General features: G+C 38.3%; 1 protein-coding gene across 5 annotated transcripts in view; it reads right to left on the bottom strand.

Annotated features, from left to right (window-relative positions):
• TBCK (TBC1 domain containing kinase) overlaps positions 1-23,138 on the bottom strand; it is a 194,228-nt gene that overhangs the window by 116,439 nt on the left and 54,651 nt on the right. For all 5 annotated transcript variants that reach the window (XM_067568243.1, XM_067568242.1, XM_067568245.1 and 2 more), the window contains exons 6-18: positions 22,400-22,473; positions 19,216-19,357; positions 18,104-18,164; positions 16,310-16,371; positions 15,479-15,540; positions 14,013-14,161; positions 12,675-12,813; positions 8,071-8,170; positions 5,802-5,851; positions 5,243-5,372; positions 4,122-4,220; positions 1,151-1,213; positions 183-309 (exon numbers count right to left, since the gene is read on the bottom strand). In XM_067568243.1, the coding sequence (XP_067424344.1) occupies positions 183-309; positions 1,151-1,213; positions 4,122-4,220; positions 5,243-5,372; positions 5,802-5,851; positions 8,071-8,170; positions 12,675-12,813; positions 14,013-14,161; positions 15,479-15,540; positions 16,310-16,371; positions 18,104-18,164; positions 19,216-19,357; positions 22,400-22,473 (1,258 nt within the window). The remainder of the gene's footprint in view (positions 1-182; positions 310-1,150; positions 1,214-4,121; positions 4,221-5,242; positions 5,373-5,801; positions 5,852-8,070; positions 8,171-12,674; positions 12,814-14,012; positions 14,162-15,478; positions 15,541-16,309; positions 16,372-18,103; positions 18,165-19,215; positions 19,358-22,399; positions 22,474-23,138) is intronic.

Raw genomic sequence — 23,138 nt, forward strand, 5'->3', positions numbered from 1 at the left:
AGCTGTAGGTGAATAATTAAATCCAAGTTTAAAATTCTACTGATCATAAATAAAGAAAACAGAAAAGAAGAATGTGTTTGGTTTTGATCTATTTAGAAAATATCTATATATTTTTAAGTGAGTCTTCCCTTTTGTACATATTTTCAACTAAAAGGCTAAACTTACTAATATGTTGAACTCACCTTGCCAGTACACAAGATCAGGATGGGAAACGACCCATGCCTTCAATACCCGTCTAAACTTTGCATGACCCTCTGGCGATGACAGAAGCTCATCGTACTGATGACAACGAGGGATATCAACCTCAATCTGCAATACAGACAAGCAAAAAAAAAAAAAAAAAAAAAAAAAAGAGAGAACAGGATATTTGGGGGTGGCACTACAGAAATCCCACAACGTTGAAAGAAATGGAATACAGCCCACCATCATGAACATAATTCATTTTCTTCCTTATTTTCAAAAACAGAACTGGGAGAGAGGGGGCATTCCATAAACTGCACACACAGATTAAAAATACAAGAGACTTGTTTTGAAATACAGCCCCTTCTCAAAAATAAAAAGTGCATTTTTACTTGTCCTAATTTCTGGCTCAACTCTCAAATTGTATCTTTCAGGATCCTAATATCACTTTGTTATTTATTATAATAAAAGGCCCAATTTGATTAAAACAATTTCTTGGGCTAGTTTATCATTTGACAGTACTTTTTGGAGAACCTAATTGTCCAGGAATCCATCTCCGCGAAGTACTGCATGCCTTCCAACTTCTGTTGAAGCTGATGGGATTTGGGGATGCTGTGTGTTTTGTAACATCTACATCCAAGGTGCATAATAAGTACTGAGGGGGAAAGAACTTTTTTTTTTTATAATCTGTTTGTTAGGTTGTTTATGACTTATTTACCTTTGTTGTCACTTCAAAATATTGTTTTTTGACTCAAACACATTACGCATTTGTTACATTTTATGTTGTTATTCTTGGTTTTTGGTGGCCCTCCAATAACAAACATATTACAAAACTGGGGCCAAAACTAACATTAAATAACAATCAACAGCATCAGCTGCAATAAAACAGATGACTTACAGTTAATGGGCAAAAAAACCTTTTGCATTATTTTAACTGGAAGTACAGTACATGAACTTAAAGGAATCTTACCTGTCTATCTGTAGGAATTGGAGTGTCCTTATCAATGGCATCATACTTTGCTTGAATTGCACCCTAAAGTATAAAAAGAATATTTTAAATAAACAGAAAGTTCTTACAATATATGTACTTATATATATATATCATTGAACACAAACACACACTACATAATTTGTAATGGATGGCTTTTGCCAGCTGCAGTAGCTAGAAAAACATGACCTCCGAGGAAGAGTTTAAAAATAAACCAAACGGCATTTTTAAGTCTGAGAAAAGATGACTGAGAAGGGACATGATAACAGTCTTCTAGTATTTTAAGGGCTATTATAAAAAGGATGGTGATCAATTATTTTCCATGGCCATTGAAGGTAGGACAAGAATTAATTGGCTTACTGTGCAGCAAGGGACATTTAGGTTAGACATTAGGGAAAAACTTAATTAACTAGAAGGATAGTTAAGTAATAGAATAGGCTTCCAAAGAAGGCTGTGGAATCTCCATTATTGGAGATTTTTTAAAGAACAGGTTAGACAAACACCTGTCAGGAATGGTCTAGACATACTTGGTCCTGCCTCAGCATGGGAAGGTGAGACTAGATGATCTCTCAAGGTCCCTTCCACACCTACATATCTATGTTCTATAATATTTTATTAACAATTAACAAATTAACATATTCAATACTTCAGAACACAATAAATCCTAACTGTAGGACTTTGTTAACATGATTATCTTCTGCCTTTTATATATTTCAGACCATTTGCTCCTACTTTCTATGACATTGACATGAGATATATCAGGACTCTTGTATTTAAGATATATGTTTAATCCTAGGTGATTATTGGCTCAATTCATATAAATGTTCACACTCTGGATCCAGTGTTTGGTTTGGGAGATTAAAATTATATCCATTATTTGGGCTATTATCTCTTTTAATTGGAAACTGGGGTGCATCTCAACCATTTAAGGTGGCCTCCAGGCATCCTCTTCATGGAGAACCTGATGCAGAATTCAGCTACCCACTGGTTCCCGTTCCCGGAATGCTTGAATACCCCACAATCTTCAGTGTATTTATCCTCACAACACACCTGTGAGGTAAGAAAATACCACTATCCTCATGTTACAGATGAGGAACTGAGACAGAGAGAGACTACATGACTTTCAAGATCACACAGGAAATCCGTGGTAGAGCAGGTAATAAAACATGGGTCTCTTGAGTCCCAGGTTAGCACCCTACTCACTGGATCATCCTTTCTCTTACATTCTGCCATGACCACATTGCATTGGCTACCAACTGGTTTTGACTCTAATGGCACAAAACCTGGAAGTCTACCTCTTTCTCCATGCCAAACTACTCCAGTTGCAAACAGCACATCCATTCAGCCCAACTTTGGAAGAAGAGGGAAATTATGAAGGTGGTTGGTGGTGGATGTGACGGAATTCACCTCTGCATTTGTGCCCTACACACTATTGTAATAATCTTTGTACAAAATATGCCTTGTAAGGAATCATTTGAAAACTAGTAACTTGCTGATCAATAATGTGTGTATCACCAATATACGTAAAGTTAGTAACAAGCTGAAATCATGCGTTTACTTTGTTTACCAAACAAGTCTGGGAAATGGATGAATTTGTTTCTCAAAAGACAAAGGACAAATTGATGCCCCAGCCAGGTATCATCAAAGGTGATGGGCCATCACCTATCAAGTGCCCATTCTTAGGAAAGGAAGCAGGAACAAACAAATATGCATCTTAGCAAACAGCAGCAAAAATACCTCTTCCCCACCAGGCTCCATGTCTTCCTGCTCTCAGCTGGGAAGAACTTTATCTAGAGGTCACTCTCTGGAAAATGCATTTCAAAGGCAGACTGAATTATCAAAGTGAGGTTAAAAATATCCCAAGTTCTCTCTACCTACCCATCTCTCTCTTTTCATCTAAGACGACAGGAAAACAGTCATTGGACTCTGTGAGCAGATCCTGACTGAAGAGTTTGGTCAGCAAGGTTCCTGGAAGTCCATGGTAAGAACTTCACTTTAAACCAGTCTAGTTGTTAAGTTTAGAAAGACTTGTATCTTTATTTTTCTCATAACCATTTCTGAGTTTAATGCCTCATTCATTGTACTCACTTGAAACCTCCCTCTTTAGTTAAATAAACTTGATTTATTCTTTAATTAAAATTAACCCAATATTGTGAATTGTTTGGGTAACTCCATATAAGTTAGCAGACTGTTGTACGTTGATCCCCTTAGAAGAGCAATGGATCTAATATAGCTAGACTGTCCAAGAGAGGGCTGAACAGTGCAAAACATGTTTTGGGGAGGAAAATCCAGGACTGGGAGTGCACTGGGATCACCCTGCAAGTAATAACCAATGCTACTGGAAGCCAGAGTGTGGCTAGTCTTTGAGGACAAGATGCTGGGATCACAGCTGATGGACAAGGGCTGTGGCTATACAGAGACACTCAGGGTGTGACCTGCATGCCGTTTGGCTATTTGTGAGAAGTCCAATTTGGAGGCTCCAGCAGCAAAGCATTGTGAACCCCAGGTTCACAGCAAACCCCAGGTTGCAGGACAATTGCACTCCAGAATGTCATGGAGGATGGAAAGGAAAGGAAACTTTTCTTCTCTGAGTCTGTATTTTTCTTTAACCATTGTTGATTGTGGGAGGGAAATGCTAAGTGGATCTGTTGGAGTTATAACAACAATAGATTGTTTATAAATAGCAGTGACCTTTTTAAATATTGCCATGGGTGCCTAGGCACTTACCTTTTTTTGGAGAACTCAAAAATAAAAAAAAACAGAAGTTCAACATTCCTTCGCTTTATAGAACGGAAAGCATGAAGTGAAGCAAAAATTGCCCCGATAGTGTATTTATTTACATGGTTTCAAATATTATTCTCATTTCATTATTTCAAATAGTATAAAAATAAACCTATCCAATCTTCATCCCTTCCTAGTATCTGTAATTAGTGTGAATCCTCCTTTCTCTTACCTCAACCCCAAGAAGGGCAGCCCAGGTTAAACCTCTCATAAGTGGAGGAATGTCAACTCTGGCTTCTTTCCAGACTTGATTTTTTTTGTATGGATAAGCCTGCAAAAACAAAAACAAAAACTACACCACTTTCTTCAAATAAACAAGATCCTTCTTTTAGGAAGAACTTCTCTGAAGACTAATACAGTAAATCTGTTTACACTATCAATTAATGTATGTAAATTTTACAATGTAAAAGAGGTGCATTCCTCACTAAAAGACAAGGATTAAGCATCTACCTTTATTGCTTCAGATAATCCAGTCCAATACCCATTTACAGGAAAGAAAGTGCCTATCATTTTTTAAACATTTGAAAGGTTTAAGTATAAATAATATCTGGAAAGTTTCTAATTTCTTCTGCATTAAGTATTCCTTTTCATAGTATATACACCAGACTTCTTAAAAAATGTCTCAGAGTTAGTGCAATATTTATTACAGTGTGTAAAAAAAACTGAATGAATCCATGACTTATCTTATGAGTACTTATGTATATATTTATATACATACACGTGCCAAACAAAAACCATATACATCATTTTGCTGAGAAAATTCAAAATACCATGCCATAAGAATTCAAAACCTCTCTCCTCACTATAGTGATATCACAGGACAAATTAGTGCTCTTTGTCTGTGCAAGACCAGTGTTAGAGTCCAGAATGTGCAATGGAATAATGTTACCGGCCTATCTGATGCTACACCACTCACATTTAATTTTGTAGCTGGGTGCACTGCCCACTGCTGTTAGAAAATATACAGGATGCTTCTGTGTCCTCTCTAGTATGCAACCATGTTAATAGCAATTGCTCAGATTTTATTACTACTTATATTTTAGGTCCTTTCTTACTGTAAGGTTTTCTAGAATCGCCTCTTTTTGCAGTTTCTCCGACTCCTGTTTTCCCTCTTCTTTTGGATTCAACTTCTGTATCTAGCTCTCTTCTATTTTCCTCTCTCCCTACTCTCTTACTTCTCTGCTTCCATTTCCAATTGCTTAGTTCTTTAGAAATCTCTAATTAAAGAACTGAATCAATGAATCCACTCAATTGGATAATTGAGGCTATTGCAATTTTGTTAAGAATCCATACCTTCAGTAGCCTGTCAAATAGAACAATTCTGTTTAGTTGGTACTCTGTGTCCCTCTCTCGGATGATAAGAGGAAGATTGGCAGCTGCAGATAGTTCATTATTACTGTTTGAGTGGGGTAAATTTGACTGTCTGGAATAGAGTGAAGAAAATAGCATTGAAGAATGGCTAAGTAACAGTAAATGCAATTAGATATAAAAAACGTATACTGGAAAATGGTTTTAAGTTAGAAAACAATTTTGAAAGGGGAAGTTATTATCTACTGAGCAGCTACAGTACACTCAGTGCTATACAGTAAATACCAAAATCCAGATTTTCAACTAACTAACTTTCAGGTAACTGAAGTTAGGCTTCTCAGTTCACATTGAGGCACCTAAATATGCGGACCTATTTTCTAAAGTGCTGAGCAGATAGCAGTTCTTATTGACTTCCGGAATCTAAACAGTATATAGGAGGCTAACACCATATTTCTCTTTTTGAAAACCTTGGTCCAGTTGTGCAATGTGCCACTATAATACAAATCATCAATCAAAAGTAATTAATGCTATTACATATACTTACTCATCCTCAAGCAATGGATTAAATGCTTCCCCACCAACATCTTTCAGTCTCTGAAATTAAGATTAAGAAATGAATTTAACACCAAAATGCTTCAGTATCTTAATGGATACAGTTACAGGAATATGAAAAACAACTTACAACTAATCACTTCTAACTGTTTGTACTAATACTTTGCCTAAATATTAATTTAGATCTGGTAAAGGAGAAGGAATGTCCACCCTTAAATGATAAGTAGTATGCAAAGATTTAATAATATGACTCTGAAAAATCAATGGAAGCTATCCTGCTTAAACTTTGAGCAACTCTGAAAATTAATCCTACCTTTATTCACAAAACATCCCCACATATTAATAGGTTAACAGTGTTAAATGGTTGTTTTCTTTTTCTACAAGGACTTTTGATTCACGTAACTATAAACCAAAACCAGAATTTGCTACTGCTTTTTTAATAAAACATGTTAACTAAATCACTGTTAGTAATGACATCCGAGAGACAGCCAGTAGTAATAGAAACATTCTCAGGAAAGGTCATAGACTGGACTTAAAACCTAAAGTTTACAGATATCTTCAGTGCAATGTGATTAAAGTTTAATACCATCTTTCCTACAATGTTCTGTTATGTAGTTCAATCTGTAACTTGAAGGTACAGTGCCATCTCTTCTGGGGACTGACAGAACAGTTCAGCACTGATCCTTTTTTGATTACAATCACAGTGCTCTGTTCCATGAATAGTATTTGGACGATTCCAAAAGATAAAGATAAATCTTTCAACTAACACTGCAAGTTTGGCTAAAAGATCAGCAAGATTTGGGCCAGTATTCTCTCAAAATTGAAAGTTCTGTGTATATTTATCCACTGCTGCATTTGTACCTTCAGGCACAGATATTTGATTTTATAGGCCATAAACTCACCTCTTTGTAGCTGCTGCATTTTGTAATAAAACATTTATTTGGTCAGTTTTCATGTATTAATGTAAAATAGCACAGTTTTGTTGCATCATCAGCATGTTTTTATGTTGAATGCACAGTCTCGGGTACCTCATGCTTCATTTCCTTTAACACTCTACAAATTAAAGGGATTCAAGCCAAAATGGACCAAAATTCTGTGCTATCCATTTGTAACACCAATTTAATTTTTGTATGGCATCTTCCCCCAAACTAATACTGAATACCATTTATTGCTTTAAATACAAAACACTAACTGTGCAGCATTAACATAAAATTCTAAAATAAAAACCTGCATGTGAATGAACATGTAAACTGACGATGAGAAAAAATATTTCAGTAGGAAATATGGTAAAATCTGCAACCTCTCAAAAGACACTCACAATAATTTGGTTAACTATTGTTTAATCAATGTGGTTTTCTAATGGAAGTGAAACATAACTATATTCAGTAACTTTGAGGGAATCTTTGAGGTGGTCTCTTAAAACCAGTTGCCTAAGAGTTGCAGATACCAGTTTCAAACTTCCAAAGACTAAAGTTAAACCTTGGGAAACTTGGCAACCATAGCAAGTGTGTCACTTAGTAAAGTCAGCTGACCTTAGATTTGAATATAAGGGCCATCTTTGGACAGAAATGGAACTTCTGAAAGATGCATCACCTGAAGCAAATATAGATAACACTTATTCTTTACTATTAACTTAGTCACCATTGGATGTTACAATTACCCTGTAAAAATATAGCTGATGTTGAACTCAATAGCAAAAACAAAACAAAAACACCCAATTCTGTAAGTTCTCACAGACAAAATGGTTCCTTTTTACTTTATATGTAATTTAGAATCTAATTAACTTGGCCCAAGGAGTTTTCTCCTGGATCCAGAGCAGGCAAGTGTCCAGGAGGGATGTTTTGAAAGAACAGCAGCACTTGTACATTCCTTAAAAGATAAATTGTTTCTGCAATTCAGTTACAAGCAGCTAGGAATGCATGAAGTATTGTAGCTGTGTTAGTCTCAAGACATTAGAGACACAAGGGAGTGAGGTGATATCTTTTATTGGACTAACTTCTGTTGATGAGAGACAAGCTTCCGAGCTTACATAGAGCTCTTCTTCAGGTCTTGGAAATGTACACAGAACATCAAAGCTAAATGTATTTAGTAAAACAGAAAAATGTATTTAGCTGTGACACTCTGAGTACGTTTCCCAGTCCTCAAGAAAAACACTGTGTAAGCTCGAAAGTTTGTCTCTCTCACCAACAGAAGCTGGTCCAATAAAGATATTACCTTACCCATCTTGTCTCTCTAAGCAGCTGGGAATGCATTTTGCTTACATTTCTGAGTTGGCACAGCGACAGTATCACAGTTGTGTCATCTAGGAGGGAACTTCTATCTCGTCCTTGCCCAAAGCTCTCGCCATCTTCAAACAAAAAGCTTCAAAGAAAAAGACAGAACCCCAATTCCTGGTTATGTTAAGGACATACTAATATCATACTAGGGATGTTAAATATTGGTTACAAAGATAACCGTTTAAACTATTAAAATTATATCAATTAAACAGTTAACCAATATAATTGTATGTCTCCCCACACACTCCACCCCATTCCCTCAGCCCCCCCAGTGCCCCCAGCCCAGCTCTGCAGAGGACTGAGAGCCTGCGCTGCCACATGCCCCCCACATTCCGGCAGGTCTGGGGCAGCGGATGTGGGAGCAGGAACCTGCGCGCCTGGCCCAGCTCCAGAGGGGACCCGTCTCAGACTCTTAGACGGGGTCCCTTGTGTTCTGCAGCGGGGCCCTCCGCACCTGCACCATGGCCTCCCCAGGCAGCAGCAACAGCACGGTGCCCCACCATCACCATGGAGAAAGAGAGTCTATGCCGCCGGTTAACCTCTGCACCAGTTGCCTGTTAACCAATTAAGTATTAGTCTAAACGGTAAGACTAATACTTATCGGTTAACCGTTAAATATTTTACATCCCTATTCCATACACGAAAAACAGAAACAAAGCTAAATTCTACATCAATCAGATATTTAACAACAAAAATGAAACACTAACTCCTAGAATTATACTGTACCATACTCCTGACTATGTTGAACTGCCTTTGGAAGAAGTGTGCAAAGAGCTAGTAATATTTAAATATTGTGAATGAAAAAATCCTATTTCTCAAGGGGTGCCATTTACAACTCCTTCAAAGCAGAATGGAACCTAATTAACATTCCTTTTTGTTCCTCAACCTGGCATAGACCAGGATAAACGGGGGCAGGTGGGAAATATACCAGCTTCTTACATTGTGGAGCTAGGGGGAAATAAATGCCTCTGTCATTCAAAAGCCAAGGACCAACAATAACAGACCTGACAGGAACCCTTCCACTTCCTCCTTGGTTGGAAAGATGGTAACTGCAGGGGGATCTCCTAAGATGTTTATCTGTATGGCTATAGTAGGGCAATAGTTCTTCAGAACTATGAATACATCCAAATGCGGGTAAAAAAGTGATCCACCAGAATGAATATTTTAGAACATATTGTACTGAGCTAAGTTCACAGGGCTCTAGACAGGCTGTTGACACAGGTATAAGGCTCCACCTTCTGCACCAGAAGTAGTGGGTTTAAATCCTGGGAGCACTTGGCCATGTAGTTTGTTTTTTCCTGTGTTATACAGGTGGTCAAACTAGATCAGTGTTTCTCAACCTTTTTGATACCAAGAACTGGCTTCCTATACTGTGTCAGGGAGATCTCAGGGATTGGTGCCAGTCCATGGACCGGTCTTTGAGAAATACCGGACTAGATGATCACGATGGTCCCTTCTGGCCTTAGAAACTATGAATCTATAATATCAGATTCTCATTTTGATTCTCATTAATGAAATGAAATTAGGATCTGTCCATTGAATGAAGAAATATTTCACCTTCAGTATAGATACTAATGGGAATAATTAAACTCAGAGGCAGAAATTTTTTTTATAGAGAGATTACAACCAAAATAAGTAATATAGAAATCATTTAAATGAAAAAAAGTGACTAAAAGAGAAAAGATGGAAGTTTTAGTGAAGGCCAGCTAATACACACAAAATGATTTTCATCACAAGAATTCTACTGCTTAAACACACACACACACACACACACACACACACACACACACACACACACACACACACACACACACACACACACACGAAACTCTAGAAATTAATAGACAGAAACCCAAGTCAGTTACCTACTGTCATATAAGCGCTCATAAGAACAACCATATTAGTTCATACTAATGGTCCATCTAGACCAGCATCCTCTCTTCTGACAGTGGCCAATGCAAGATTCTTCAGAGGGAATGAAAAGACCAGAGTAATTTTGGGTGATCTATCGCCTGCCATCCAGTCCCAGCTTCTGGCAGTTGGAGGTTTAGGGATACCCAAAGCAGGGGGATATGTCTCTAACCCTCTTGGTTTATAGCCATTGATTGACATATCCTCCATGAACTTCTCTAATTCTTTTTTTGAACCCAGTTTTATTTTCAGCCTTCACAACATCCCCTGGCAACGAGTTTCAGAGGTTGACTGTGCATTATGTTAAGAAGTACTTCCTTTTGTTTGCTTTAAGCCTGTTGCCTATTAATTGCATTTGGTGACCCCTAGTTCTTGTGTTATGGGAATGGGTAAATAACCCTTCCTTATTCACTTTCTCCATACCATTCATTATTTTATAGACCTCTAATTGTACCCACCTTTACTCATCTTTCTAAACTCAACAGTCCAAGTCTTTTTAATTGCTCCACATATGGAAACTGTTCCATATCCCTAATCAATTTTGTTGCCCTTCTCTGTACTCATTCCAATTCTAATTTATCTTTTTTGAGGTGGGGTGACCAGAACTGCATGCAGCATTCAAGATGTGGGCATGTCATGGATTTATATAGTGGCATTATAATATTTTCTATTTTAGTATCTATCCCTTTCCTAATGGTTCCTAACACTGTTAGATTTTTTTTTGACTGCTGCTGCACAGAGCAGATATTTTCAGAGAATTATCCACAATGACTCTGTGATCTACCTTCAGTGGTAACAGATAATCTAGAACTCATCACTTTGTATGTACAGTTAGGATTATTTTTTCTACTGTGTATTACTTTGCATTTATCACTTTGCATTCACTAAAACTTCACCCAACTCATGCCACCCACCAAAACTTAACTTTGTCATCTTTTGCTCTTTAAAAAAATATGCTGTTGGATATGCACAGCTGATTTTACATATTACTTAAATACCTGATCCTGCAATCTGATCTGCATGGGCATAGGGTTCCACCCACTCATATCACATTGTAGGACCAGAGCCTAAACATACTGTAAAGATTTCAACAAGGATACAGTTCCAGGATACATTAAGTTATGTACAGGACTTATGGAACTGTGACAGTAATTATTATTTTATGAAAAAACATGATTGATCTCTGATTAAATGTTTTGACTTTATGGTATTGCAAGTCTATGTATTTGTATTTTAATTTACTATATTGTGTAGTAACTAAATATGCAGTTTTTTGTAGTGATTAATATAGTATAATTTAGTGCTATGGTAACCTGTAAGTGGATCATTTGATTAAGAAATGGGACCTTACAGCCTGTTGATAACTTTTTATTTTGCATACATTATTGCAGATTTTTAGGAGGCAATGCTAAGTGTGAGTAGGTGGTGTAAATCAAGTGTGATGACAATGAATGATAGTAGCTTATGTGAAAAGGTATTGAGGCTATTACTGTTTCACGATGTTATTTTCTAATTGCTCTCTGAAAGTAAGAAGCTGGAACTTCTAAAAACACCAAACCTTTTTTGGAAACTGTAGGAAGGTGAAGTGGCCTTCCTCAGAGCCTGGGCCTGAGGAAGGGCTGGCAGACCAGTCAGCCCGGCAACCAGGGAGTCGAGCCGGACTCTGGCCTATCCGGCAGCAGAGGGGCAGAGCTTCCGCCGGGGCAGGAGGTATAAAAGACAGGCCCAACAGCTCAGTGAGAAGCAGACTGCCGCCGGAGACAGACATGCTGTCCTGCCAGCTGCCATGTAGGCCTGACCGCAGCCGGGCCGCTGTCCTGAGCGAGAGCCTCCTGGAGCAAAGGCGCCGGGAACGGCCCAAGCGACCAGGCCCTACAGACTGGATTGGGCTTCCGGGCCCCAGAGACTGGTCTGAGCCACCAGGCCCCAAGGACTGGACCGGGCCTCTGGGCCCCAGTGACTGGACCGGGCCCCCCGAGCCTGAGGGCTGGTGGGGGGATATCCTTGTAGGCCGGCCCTGACCTGGAGGAGCTGCCTGATGCACCCCAGGAACTCTGCAACCTAGAGGAGCTGCCCTCCGCCGAGGAGCTCCCTGCCTTGCTGCCGGTGGACGAAGAGGGACTGGTGAGCCTGCCACGGGCCATGTACCCCAGTGACCCCGAGGATCTGGCAGATACAGGTGCCTGGGGATATGGGGAGGAAGTGGCCCAGGGACAGCCATAACCAGTGGCTGAGACAGGGGCAAGCCCCGTCGGCATGTTGCGGCGGGAGCCCCACCGACTCAGTGCAAACGCCTTTGCCACTGCTAGGGCCCTGGACTGGAATGCAGTGGAGACAGATGGGCCTGCGTCCCCCTTCCCTAGCCACCCCGGGAAAACGTGCTCTCCCCCTCCCGCTACCAACACTGGGACGCTAGACTGCTGGCTCATCCATCCTGCCTAAGGGCGGGGGCGCTAGATTACTTGGCAGTCCGCCCTGCCAGAGGGCCAGGACTAAGGCTCGTGCGAGGCACTAACATTCCCCTTGTTGGAAGGTGCAGTGGCCTTCCTTATAGCCTTGGACCGAGGAAGGGCCTCAACGCCCAGGCTGGACAGGACGCGGTCTTACAGAAACATTATTTTTCTCTGTCCACCCCTTTTCTCATTTTTCCATCCCCAAAAGTGTTTTCCTTTCCTTACTTGGGGAGTGTGCAGATGGGTGGCTTTGACTGAATGATTTCCTTGTTGACAAGTTCTTTCTCTAAGTCTCCTCCAGCCAAACACCAGAGATAATACACCTCTTCAATCGATCTTTCTGCTAGGTAATCACAGTCTTCATCTATCAACAGAGACCAAATAAAAATTAATTACAGGTTTTTAAGCAACTCATGTTTTTCACTATCATTCTAAACACATTTTAGTTAGAAACAGATTATTAGGTTTGAAAGGTCATATATCCTACTGCAGAGTTAGAAGAAAAGTGATCTTCACTTTGCAATATCCTAAAGCAAGGCTCATTGAAAGACAAAGGCAGCTGGACAAACTATAGGGTTGTCTTGCATTGTGGGAAAAAAAGTGAAAGAATGTCTGCAGTTCAATTTGGTGCCAGAAAACTGGGCAAGTCAGATAAATACACTGAGTGAAAGTGGTTTGTTTGTTTTTTTGCTTATTTTACCCACAATTCAAAATATACTTCTTCATAATACAAAGAGATAACAGTAAACAGCAAACTTTGAACCAGTGATTCACATTTAAAAGCCACAATTTACCAAAATGTCACATGCAGCACACACGTTGGTAATGGCTTCAGCTTTAATTTTAACAACCGTAACTTTAGCGTCACAATATTAATAAACAAGAATTTCCAAAATAATAAGAAACCTCGGCACTTATTGGAAAGAGTAATGACAGCCCATCCCCTCAAGTGGGGATTTCACACAAGGGTAGAAGAAAATGCTGTCTCTTTTGAACATACTGTGTACTTAGCATAGACTTTTATACTTCATTTATTCTCTAAAATGCAGCCTTTCCCACACAGATTGTCAACAGCCTATAATTTTCAATACTTCCAATACCCTGTGGAAACTTTAATAATGAGGATACGGCTGACCCTCACATGATAGGTCTAAGGAGCACCTTGACTGCAAATGACCACACAGTAATATGGGGGAAAAAATCAGCACCTAAACTTCAGAACTATACTGCAAAGGTCATGAAAAAACTCACACTGAGGAACACGCACCATGAATGGGGTGGTTATTTCAGAGAATGATGCACAAAGTGAAAGAAGAACACAAATGAGATACCCTCCCTCCATCCTCAAACATATAAGCCCCCCCAAACACATAAGCCCTTAATACTACCACTAACTATTAAAAAACAAAAAGATCTTGCTACAAAAATGTAGTATTACTACTTTAGCAATTTGTAAATAGAAAAAAAGAAAATCAATTCCTTCATGTTCGGTCCTCTACAGGCAACATTTATTTTATTTCCCATTTCTCTCTGCCATACCCCATCCCTGCAATCTGCTTTTACCTTTACACAGCTGAGTGATGTCCTCTGGAAGAGTTAAATTAGCACATCTCAGAGAGGTAGAGAACAGACTGGCAGGTTTCTGGAAGGGTGGGTTTACAGAGGCCACTTCATCAAACACACTATTGCACAGTAACTGGTCCGGAGTTGGTCTTGAATAAACATTTTAAAAAGTGTAAAAAGAATGGTATGAAAAAATTTAAAGCCCTTTTAAAAAAAAAATCATGCTAATATAAAAAAATCAAAAGTGGTAAGATCACTGACTCATATCATCAAAGATGTGTTCTTGTTAATCAAATCAAATGCAAAGCTTCATATGGCAATTAGTTCACTGTGAGAAGTTTTATTTATAATAATTCTGTATATTCTACACTGTACAGCCTATTTACGACCAATCGTTATTCTCAACTCAAATAAGGTTCTTCTGTCTTTACTGAACATATAAACTAATTAACAAAGGTAAAGCAATGAGATAATCTAGTATTCTTTTAATCACAAATGAGACTTTTTTCACCTTTGTTGTACTTAAGTGTTTTTAAAAAAGGTCACTCATGCCAATACCAATTAGAAACAATGTGGGTGAGGTAATATATTTTATTGGACCAACTTCTGTTGGTGAGAGAGACAAGCTTTCAAGCTTACACAGAGCTCTTCTTCAGGTCATCTGAAAGTTTGTCTCTCTCTCACCAACAGAAATTGGTCCAATAAAAGACCACTCACCTTGTCTCTCTAACATCCTGGCACTGACAAGGTTACAACACTGCATATTAGAAACAACAGCGTGCAAGAATGTGTTTTGAAGCAACACTGATCATGCTGGCTATGGTAAACTACAATAAACACTTCAAACTTTGCAAGAGGAAATTAAAAAAAGATGTCAACTTAAAAGTGACTGAATCTGGGCATTCAGAAGTAAATTATTCAATCTCTATCCTTTTTAGACATCAAGCATTATAAACGTGCATATTTCCATAGCTTTGCTCCCCTGTTGCCCCAACCAACAGTGTTGATTATTCTCAGTTCTGATTAATTAACCATAGTGCTTCATTCTACAGTGTAATTGTTCCAACTATTTTTTTCCTGGAATTTAAAAAAATATCAATTATATATAGTAAACAGCTCTTTTGGATGGTCATTTTTGATACTGTTCTATTTAGTCATGGGCTGTGAAAACACAATCTTGTTTAGAAAAATAACAGCAATAGCTGTGATAATTCTAATTAATCTAACAGCATGCTTTCACTCTTTACTCATAAAATATTTTCGCAACACCTCTAAAAGAAATTTCAAGTGATGATGGAAATTAGTATAAATTGATGCATTATTATATGGATTACCACACATGGATTCACTTTTATGTAATTCATGTCAATATTAACACTGAATGCAGTTCAGCTTTACCTAGTTAACTGCTTTAGGCCCAGAAGAATTATTATTCAATTTACTGTAAATCTGGATTGAATATTTACCTCTTAGAAGGATGGAATGTAAGACATTTCTTCAGTAGAGCTATGGCATTTTCAGGAAGCTCCTGGAACATAAAAGGTGAAAAACATTGTCAAAGATTGTTTACTACAAGCCTGATCCAACAAGCCATATAATCTATGGGTAATTTTAAGCACACAAGTAGTTTTACAGAAGTCAATGGGACTACATATATACTTACGGGTTTAGCTGGATCAGGGACTAAAATGTTACGGCTACTCCATCATGAGTGTAGTTTTTGATTTGGACAAAATGTTCTTAAAGTCAGAATTTATATATTAAAGCCACGATTTTCAAAACTGAGTGGTGATTTTGGGTGTCCAATTTGAGAAACCCTAAAATGTGGGGCACTCCCCGTGGAAAAAATCAGACCACCCCTTTCTAGTTTCTCAGCCTGGCCACCTAAAAACTGAGACAACCAAAATCAATAGTTGCTTTTGAAACTCTGGACTCAGCTGTGTAATTATATACCAATAAACTTATTAGAGAGTCCCGGATTAACTCATCATTCATTTAAACACCAAAAATAGATTTAAAAAATCTGCATCACTTGAAGACTGGGTCTATATTTTATTTGGATTTTTGGGAAAGAATAGAGTCTTCTGAGTGCTGATGGCCCTGTGCACTTCAGCATATTAGATCTAGAATATCACTATAGTAAAAAATACTATGAAAATCAAAGTAATCTAATAAGTTACAAATCTTTTTAACGCAATTCACTTCAGCAAAGAAGAAAAAAGAATGAATCCTGTAAAAACATACAAAACAAATATTTTCAGTTAAGAAAACACTGACAAGTAGACTAGCTCACAAACCTTAATAATGTCCAGACAGCCATGTTCTTCAGCTAATACGGTTACAATGTCATCCACACAGCCTACAAAACAGAACAATAAGACGAAAAAAAGTTATAAAGAGAAAGTGGTACTGTTTAAAAAGACACAAAGGTTTCCTCCTCTCCCCCCAATTTCTTAAAGCATTTATTTGACTGATTGGCTTTAGGGTGACTCATTACTATAGCATCTGAGAGTTTGAGAATTTCTGTTTTTTTTCCTTTAAAAATAGGAATGTTTTAATCTTATGTTGTAGAAAATGATTATTGGCCTGCACATTAATGCCCATTAACATGTGATGAATCCTAACACCAACATGTTCCACACTATCCAAGGATTCAAAAAATGCTTGTGACAGATACTGTTACCCCATGCAATATCTTTGGAAACCATATCATATTAAGTTTATGGATCACTATAGGAGGGTTTACCACAACTGCTCTGGAAATCAAACAGTGTGTGTGCGGGAGGGTGATTAAGGTGAATCACTTAGGCTGTAAACACTTCTAGAGAGGTGCCACCCCCTGTGGGTGGAGGGGGTGACAACAGGCTTTTCGCATAAAAAGGCTGCGTTTAAACTGACTCAGGGCCCTTTTTCTGATCCTGCAAACAGACGGGACCTGCTGTCCAATAGGGACCCGAATCCTCAAGGAAGGACTGCACAGGCTTTGGCCTCATGGAGCCCTATAAGACTAATAGGTGATGCCTGGTATATTTAGTGTGTTCAAATCTTTGTTTTTATTATGCTTTCTTCATAATACTTTTACCTTAAGAATAAAGGTGCTTACTTAGAAAGACTGTGTGGTAACTTGTAACTGCAATATGCTGTTCATAAGGGGTATCAGTGTAAGGCAGGGTCCTGGGCTGTCTTAAAACCCCAACCTAAAGACAGGTAACAGCTAGAGACCTGACTAGGCACTCCTGGAGTGGACCATGGACAGGAAGAATACAGGTGCAGGTACCGTGAAACTGACAGCTTTCCATGGATTTTATTTTATAATCAAGTAACTATTCAAAACAGTGAGAGATTTAGAAAGAAAACAATTTGCTGAAGAAAAAGGATATTTGTGTTAACAATAGTTAACTTTACAGGTGTTGCAGACATTTTTAGACCAATTTAACATGCATTTCTAGGCCTCAATTTGTGGATCTGCATCTTTTCCCTCACATTTGATAATTCCAAGGTCAATCTGTCCCAGCGCTCCCCTTTGTTGCAGGTCTTTCTTTTTAAAGAAGCCTGAATGGCATTTCTTTCTACTAGCCTCATCTCATTCAAATCACACCTACAATTTCATGTTTACAGCACTGTCTACAAAAAAATAAAAGGGACTGTAACAAAAAGAACCTGGAACTAGCAAGACACATCCTTGTCACTGCCTGAACAATTATCCTTCTTTCAACCCTTTATCTGTTTAGTGTCTTGCATATTAACATCTTTGGGACAGAGACTGTGTTCTTGACTTGTTTACACATAAATAACCATCAGAACTAGCTCCTCTCAGTAACTGCTCCCGTACACCACCATTCAACACTCATTCAACACACTATAAACAAATGCTCCTTTGCTGTAGAAATCTGGCACACAATTGCTGCTGCTCCTCTACACAAGTGAAGCTGCTAAATGTCCTTGCCCTTTCCAAAACTGCACCTCCAAAATTAATTTGTCTTAGGCCTGGGCATCATGAACTTACTTGCCAATGTAGCCCTAATTATAGATTTATTTGGGAAGTTAGGAAGATGAGCATCATATCCTGTAGTTGCATTTATATCACTCACCTAATGTAAGAAGAAGTTTTAGTTTTTCAGCTATATCCAAGCTCTGGAACAGTTTTCTACCCTAAGTGGAATAGCAAATTATGACAAAACTTAAATGTCAGTCTGTCACAAGTGCATGCACTGTGCAACTTTAAGTATATATAAACACAATCAGAGTCGGCAAGTAGATTTTAGAGCTCTTAGAAAAGTTTTCTGTTAAACAGTAAGCAATGCTCAACCTTAACTATAACAAAGCTAACATTCCACTGTAATGACCTTAAGGGTTATTTTGGTTTGTTTGTCCATCTTTTGGGGGCTGTTATTGTTTTTTAAAATTGGAAGTAAATTCAGGGAGGTACTTCTAATGAACTCTCTGAGTATACCAGATTTTTTTCTTTAACATGAACAAAAGTAGGATTTTTTTTTTAAAATCACATTATCATGGAGTTATTGTGTGATCTTTAAAATCATGTGAACTTTAATTAAGATTTAGTCTTCAATGTAGTGACAAAAGTCATAGTTTGCTCTGATATTGTGGCTTTTAACCAATGTTATTCCCAATTTACAGATAAGGAAGCAATTCAAAGAGATTAAGTAACTTGTACGAGGATACACAGCAAGTCTAGCAGAGCAGGAAACAGAAGCCAAGATTCCTGATTTCTAGTGCCTTGTTCTAACCACTGGATACCACTGCCAATTTAGATCATTTAAATTCTGCTTAATGTGTTAAGATTAGAGACAAACATTTTTACTGTCTGAATAACAGTAGATTATGTTCTTTGTAATACAGAAGTCCAATTTATCATGTACACTTAGTGAAAACTAAGTTGCTGGAATTTATCTGAAGTCACACAGCCAACAGGCAACATCTTCTATATAAATCCAGGACAGCATATAGGAACTCAATTCTTTGGGGACAGGATGAGTTTTCCCAGTGTTATGCTCTAGTAGTGAACATTCTGGGTCTATTTTTTGCACTAGTTAGTATCAATTGAATAGTCATTGCTGCTAATTTAACCACTATTTGCAAGGGAGCTTTTCTTGAGTTGACAAAGGTACAAAGTGAAAACACATTTACACAAAATTCTTCCCTGTCAAAGAATTAAACACCCAAGAATAATTCAGTAACGTACCACACAAAGCTCAAATAATATAATTCCAAGGGACCACACATCCGATTTAGGGCCAGAGGGCAGCAGCTTCTCACACTGAGTGTGATCACTAGGTTTGACAAATCCCTGTGCAATAACTTCAGGTGCCAGGTATGATGGGTACCTATAAGGATGCAACAAGAGGTAAGAATTTGTACATGAGAAGACATCTGCCAACTACACTAGTCAAAATATGTTCCTGTTCTAAAAAAATACCAGTTAAAAGCAAACTCACTAAAAGTGAACAACTTAGAATATATAGCTAAAGCATAGTAGCTCAGTCTGAGCTACTGGAATACCTACTATATGAAAAATCCATTTTTTTCTTTAAACAAGTGTTTTGTATGAGCAGGAATGAATGGTAGCAATATTTTTAAAAAGTGTCCTACACAACACAAAGTTTTCATTAAGCTTTACTATATACTTGCATTTAACCTAATATTACAAGTTCTTTTTCTGTATGTATTTTTCATTGTTGATTTTTTTATATTGTCCACAATTATATCATTCCCAATATTTACCTCATAGGCATCAAACAACTTGTAAGTTAATTTAGCAAGAGATGGAAAATAAATCAAATAAAAAATAACAATGGCCTTAACAACTCCTCTTACATTTTTATATTTAAAGCTGGTTCTGTATGCATTACCCACAGATGTGGCTCTGAGCTCCAGCGACAGCAGATGGCGGGGGTCCCCGGAGCTCTCAGGCGCTGCAAGCCACCCCGCAAGCTCCCACCTGCTGCAGGCAGCTTGGGGACCCTGCAGACCTGAGCCACCATGGGGAGACCCTGAAGCCCTGAAACATGGGCAGCCAGGGAACCTCTGAGCTCTGGGGTCCCTCCGCCGCCCACAGCAGCTCTGTGCTCTGGGTCCTTCCACCTCCCATTGCAGCTGAGGGCAAGGGTCCTTGGAGCTCTCAGCTGCCACAGGGGGACACCATAGCCAGTAGCTGCCTCAGGGGGACCCTGCAGCCATCAGCCACTGTGAGTGGCGGAAGAACCCAGGTGCACCCAATCCACCACGGGGGGACCCCAGAGCCCCGAGCCAATGTGGGCCCTAGCCCCCTCAGCTCCGAGCCACCAGCAGTGGGGAGACAGAGCCCCAGGCTCCCTCTGCTGCACACGGCAGCTCTGAACTCCGGGGACCCCATCACCAGCAGTGGCTGACAGCAGAGGTCCCGGGAGCTCTCAGCTGCCGCAGGTGCTCCCAGCTGCAGCTCCCAGTCACAGAAGAACCACCCTGGAGCCCCAAAGCACCGTGGGGAGGACCGTGGATCCTGGAGCAGATGGCAGGCCTCTGTACTCCCAGTTGTGGCCCTATTATTTTTAGTAAAAGTCACGGACAGGTCACGAACTTCCATGAATTTTTGTATATTGTCCATGACTTTTACTATGACAAAATAACTATGACAAAATCTTAACCTTATCTATGATTCTATGAAAAACAAAATTAGGCATTACAATTTAATTTTTGCAAAACTAACATGACATCTTTATATCCCTTTCTCTGCCATTCATTTGTCTTGTCTTTTCAAATCAAAGTGTCTTCAGGCTGAGATGTTCTCTGTGTTTGTACGGCAACTAGAAGTATGGGGCCCTACTCTGATTGGGTCTCTAATTGTAATAGAAACAATGCAGGTAGCTAAAATTAAGGATTTTTTTCTTTTCACCCACTGTTGCATCATTTTTTCCAAACACAGGGTTAACAAAAAATGACAATTAACAATACATTTTTTAACTTTAGCATTTTAGTGTAATTATGATAGCAAGGCAAATCTCAAGTAATTTCACCACCATTTAGTCAAGTGCCTTAACCGTAAGCCACTTGGGTCATCTTAAATAAAACCTTAATTTCTTAAAAGTGTCCTTACATTTTAAGATTTAAGTTACTTTTAACTTGCTTAAAATTGTGTTTTGATCATCTGCAAATTTATTTTGTTTCACATTTTTTTCTTTCATGCTTCTGTTACTTGATCACTTTATTTTTCCTGGATAATGTTTCATGCATTGATGTGCCCATATGTGAGAAAAGATGCTTTGTTTCTATATTTCCAAAGTATAGCACACCAAATGCTCACAAGAGTAGAACTGAGAAGACATTTTAAACTTGGGTTTAACACTTCAAATCACTATTTTCTTTTAAACCTTAACTAGATGTCTATGTCTTCCATCTCTATTTCTTATTGACTGTTCCCATACAACTTTAAACAGTTTACTATCATAAGATGAGTAATGTGGGTTTTCATTATATTCATATTTATAATATTTTAAAGTTAGTTTTCCGGATACACAGATATTAAATATCAATCATGTCTGAATTATTTTTATGGCACATCACAGACTGTATTTATTATATTTCAAAAACGGGTTCTTTGCTGGATGGCTTTTTTGCATTTTTTGCATACTTTGTATGATTTATAATATATGTAAAATTCACAAAGATCAAATATTAAAAATTAAAAACTCTGTTTATTACAGAAGTAGTGTTTACCTTTGGGAAAAGACTACTGTCAATTATGTGTTTAACACCCATTTTTTTCCAACAAAATAATCCACATTTGTATGACAAATCAGACATAAAAAATGGTAACATCCATAAACCAGTCGGAGAGCACTTCAATCTCCCAGGACACTCTGTAGCTGACTTGAAAGTTGCCATACTTCTACAAAAAACTTCAAAAACAGACTTCAGCGAGAAACTGCAGAGCTGGAACTCATATGCAAACTTGACACATTCAAACTGCTGGGCAGTGAGGAGAACATTTTAGAACGTTTAAACAGCTTGTTAATTAAAGGAATTTTTACATTCCTACCTGTAGTCAAACCACTCCTAGACTGGATCTCGGGGCTGCAGCTCCCTGGTTTCCAACCATGTTAATGCGACAGGCCCAACCACGTTTATCATCTTACACTCCAGGAACCAATGATGACCCAGGTGGTTAAAGTGACTCAAAAATATCTTCTTCAAAACTAATCATTATTTATTCATTTACCCAAAAGTATAAACCACACAGAGTGACAGTTTATGGTCATATTTCCCTTTACCCAATGTTTAATCTTTCCTTGCAAGCTTTCATACATTTCAGTAGGTGCTCCCAACAATTTACTATCCTATACTAATTTATACAATGCCTAACATGCCTATATTGCACGTATTTATCTTACCCAATAGGAAAATCAACATCAACACCATGAGCTGTCATGTGGTATAGTCCAAACTTAGCCAATTTAATATGTTCCTGTAAAAGAAAAAATTATATTAGCAATCAAATTCCACAAATTACCTAGGCCATAGAAAGAATTAAAAATATATACATTCTTTTAAATTGTGCTAATGATCTGAGAAGTGTCAGAAAGAGCTGGAAATTGAAATTTTCTATTTCTCCCAAATGTTTTTTAAAAATAAAAAACCCAGCTTCTCAGGTCCTGATTCCTATGAAGACAAAGCTCTACTGGAAAATAAATGAGAGCACTTACTTGTGTGGGCAGTGTATTGGGAAACAGAATGAACACCACATTCAGAGAATATTAAGCCAAGTTTCCCTACTTTCTGTGCAGTTGTAAGCAATGCTTGCAATTTTTTCCAACTACCTGAACTCAGGTTCAAAAATCTCCGAGTACATTCTTTCTTCTCTTCTCCCTCATTTCATTTATCCCTTCATTTATTCAATCTATCTCCTTCCTCTCTTCCCATCAATTCTATACCCAACATTCATTACCAACCTCCTCTCCAGCACTAACTTGTTCCTTTTCACACTCTTCCCCCCCTCCATAATGATGAACAACATTTGCTGCATATTACCTCAGTTGCTTTCATTCTGAAGTTTGAGTGGACATCTGTGCTGCTTCAGAAAAGGTTATGTTAATATTCCCAAATATAAAGCCAAGTTTTCCCAGGTTATTT

This window comes from Emydura macquarii, unplaced genomic scaffold, assembly GCF_026122565.2.
Source record: "Emydura macquarii macquarii isolate MOO-44397 ecotype Brisbane River unplaced genomic scaffold, CSIRO-AGI_Emac_v2 contig_2863, whole genome shotgun sequence".
Taxonomy (NCBI): Eukaryota; Metazoa; Chordata; order Testudines; family Chelidae; genus Emydura; species Emydura macquarii.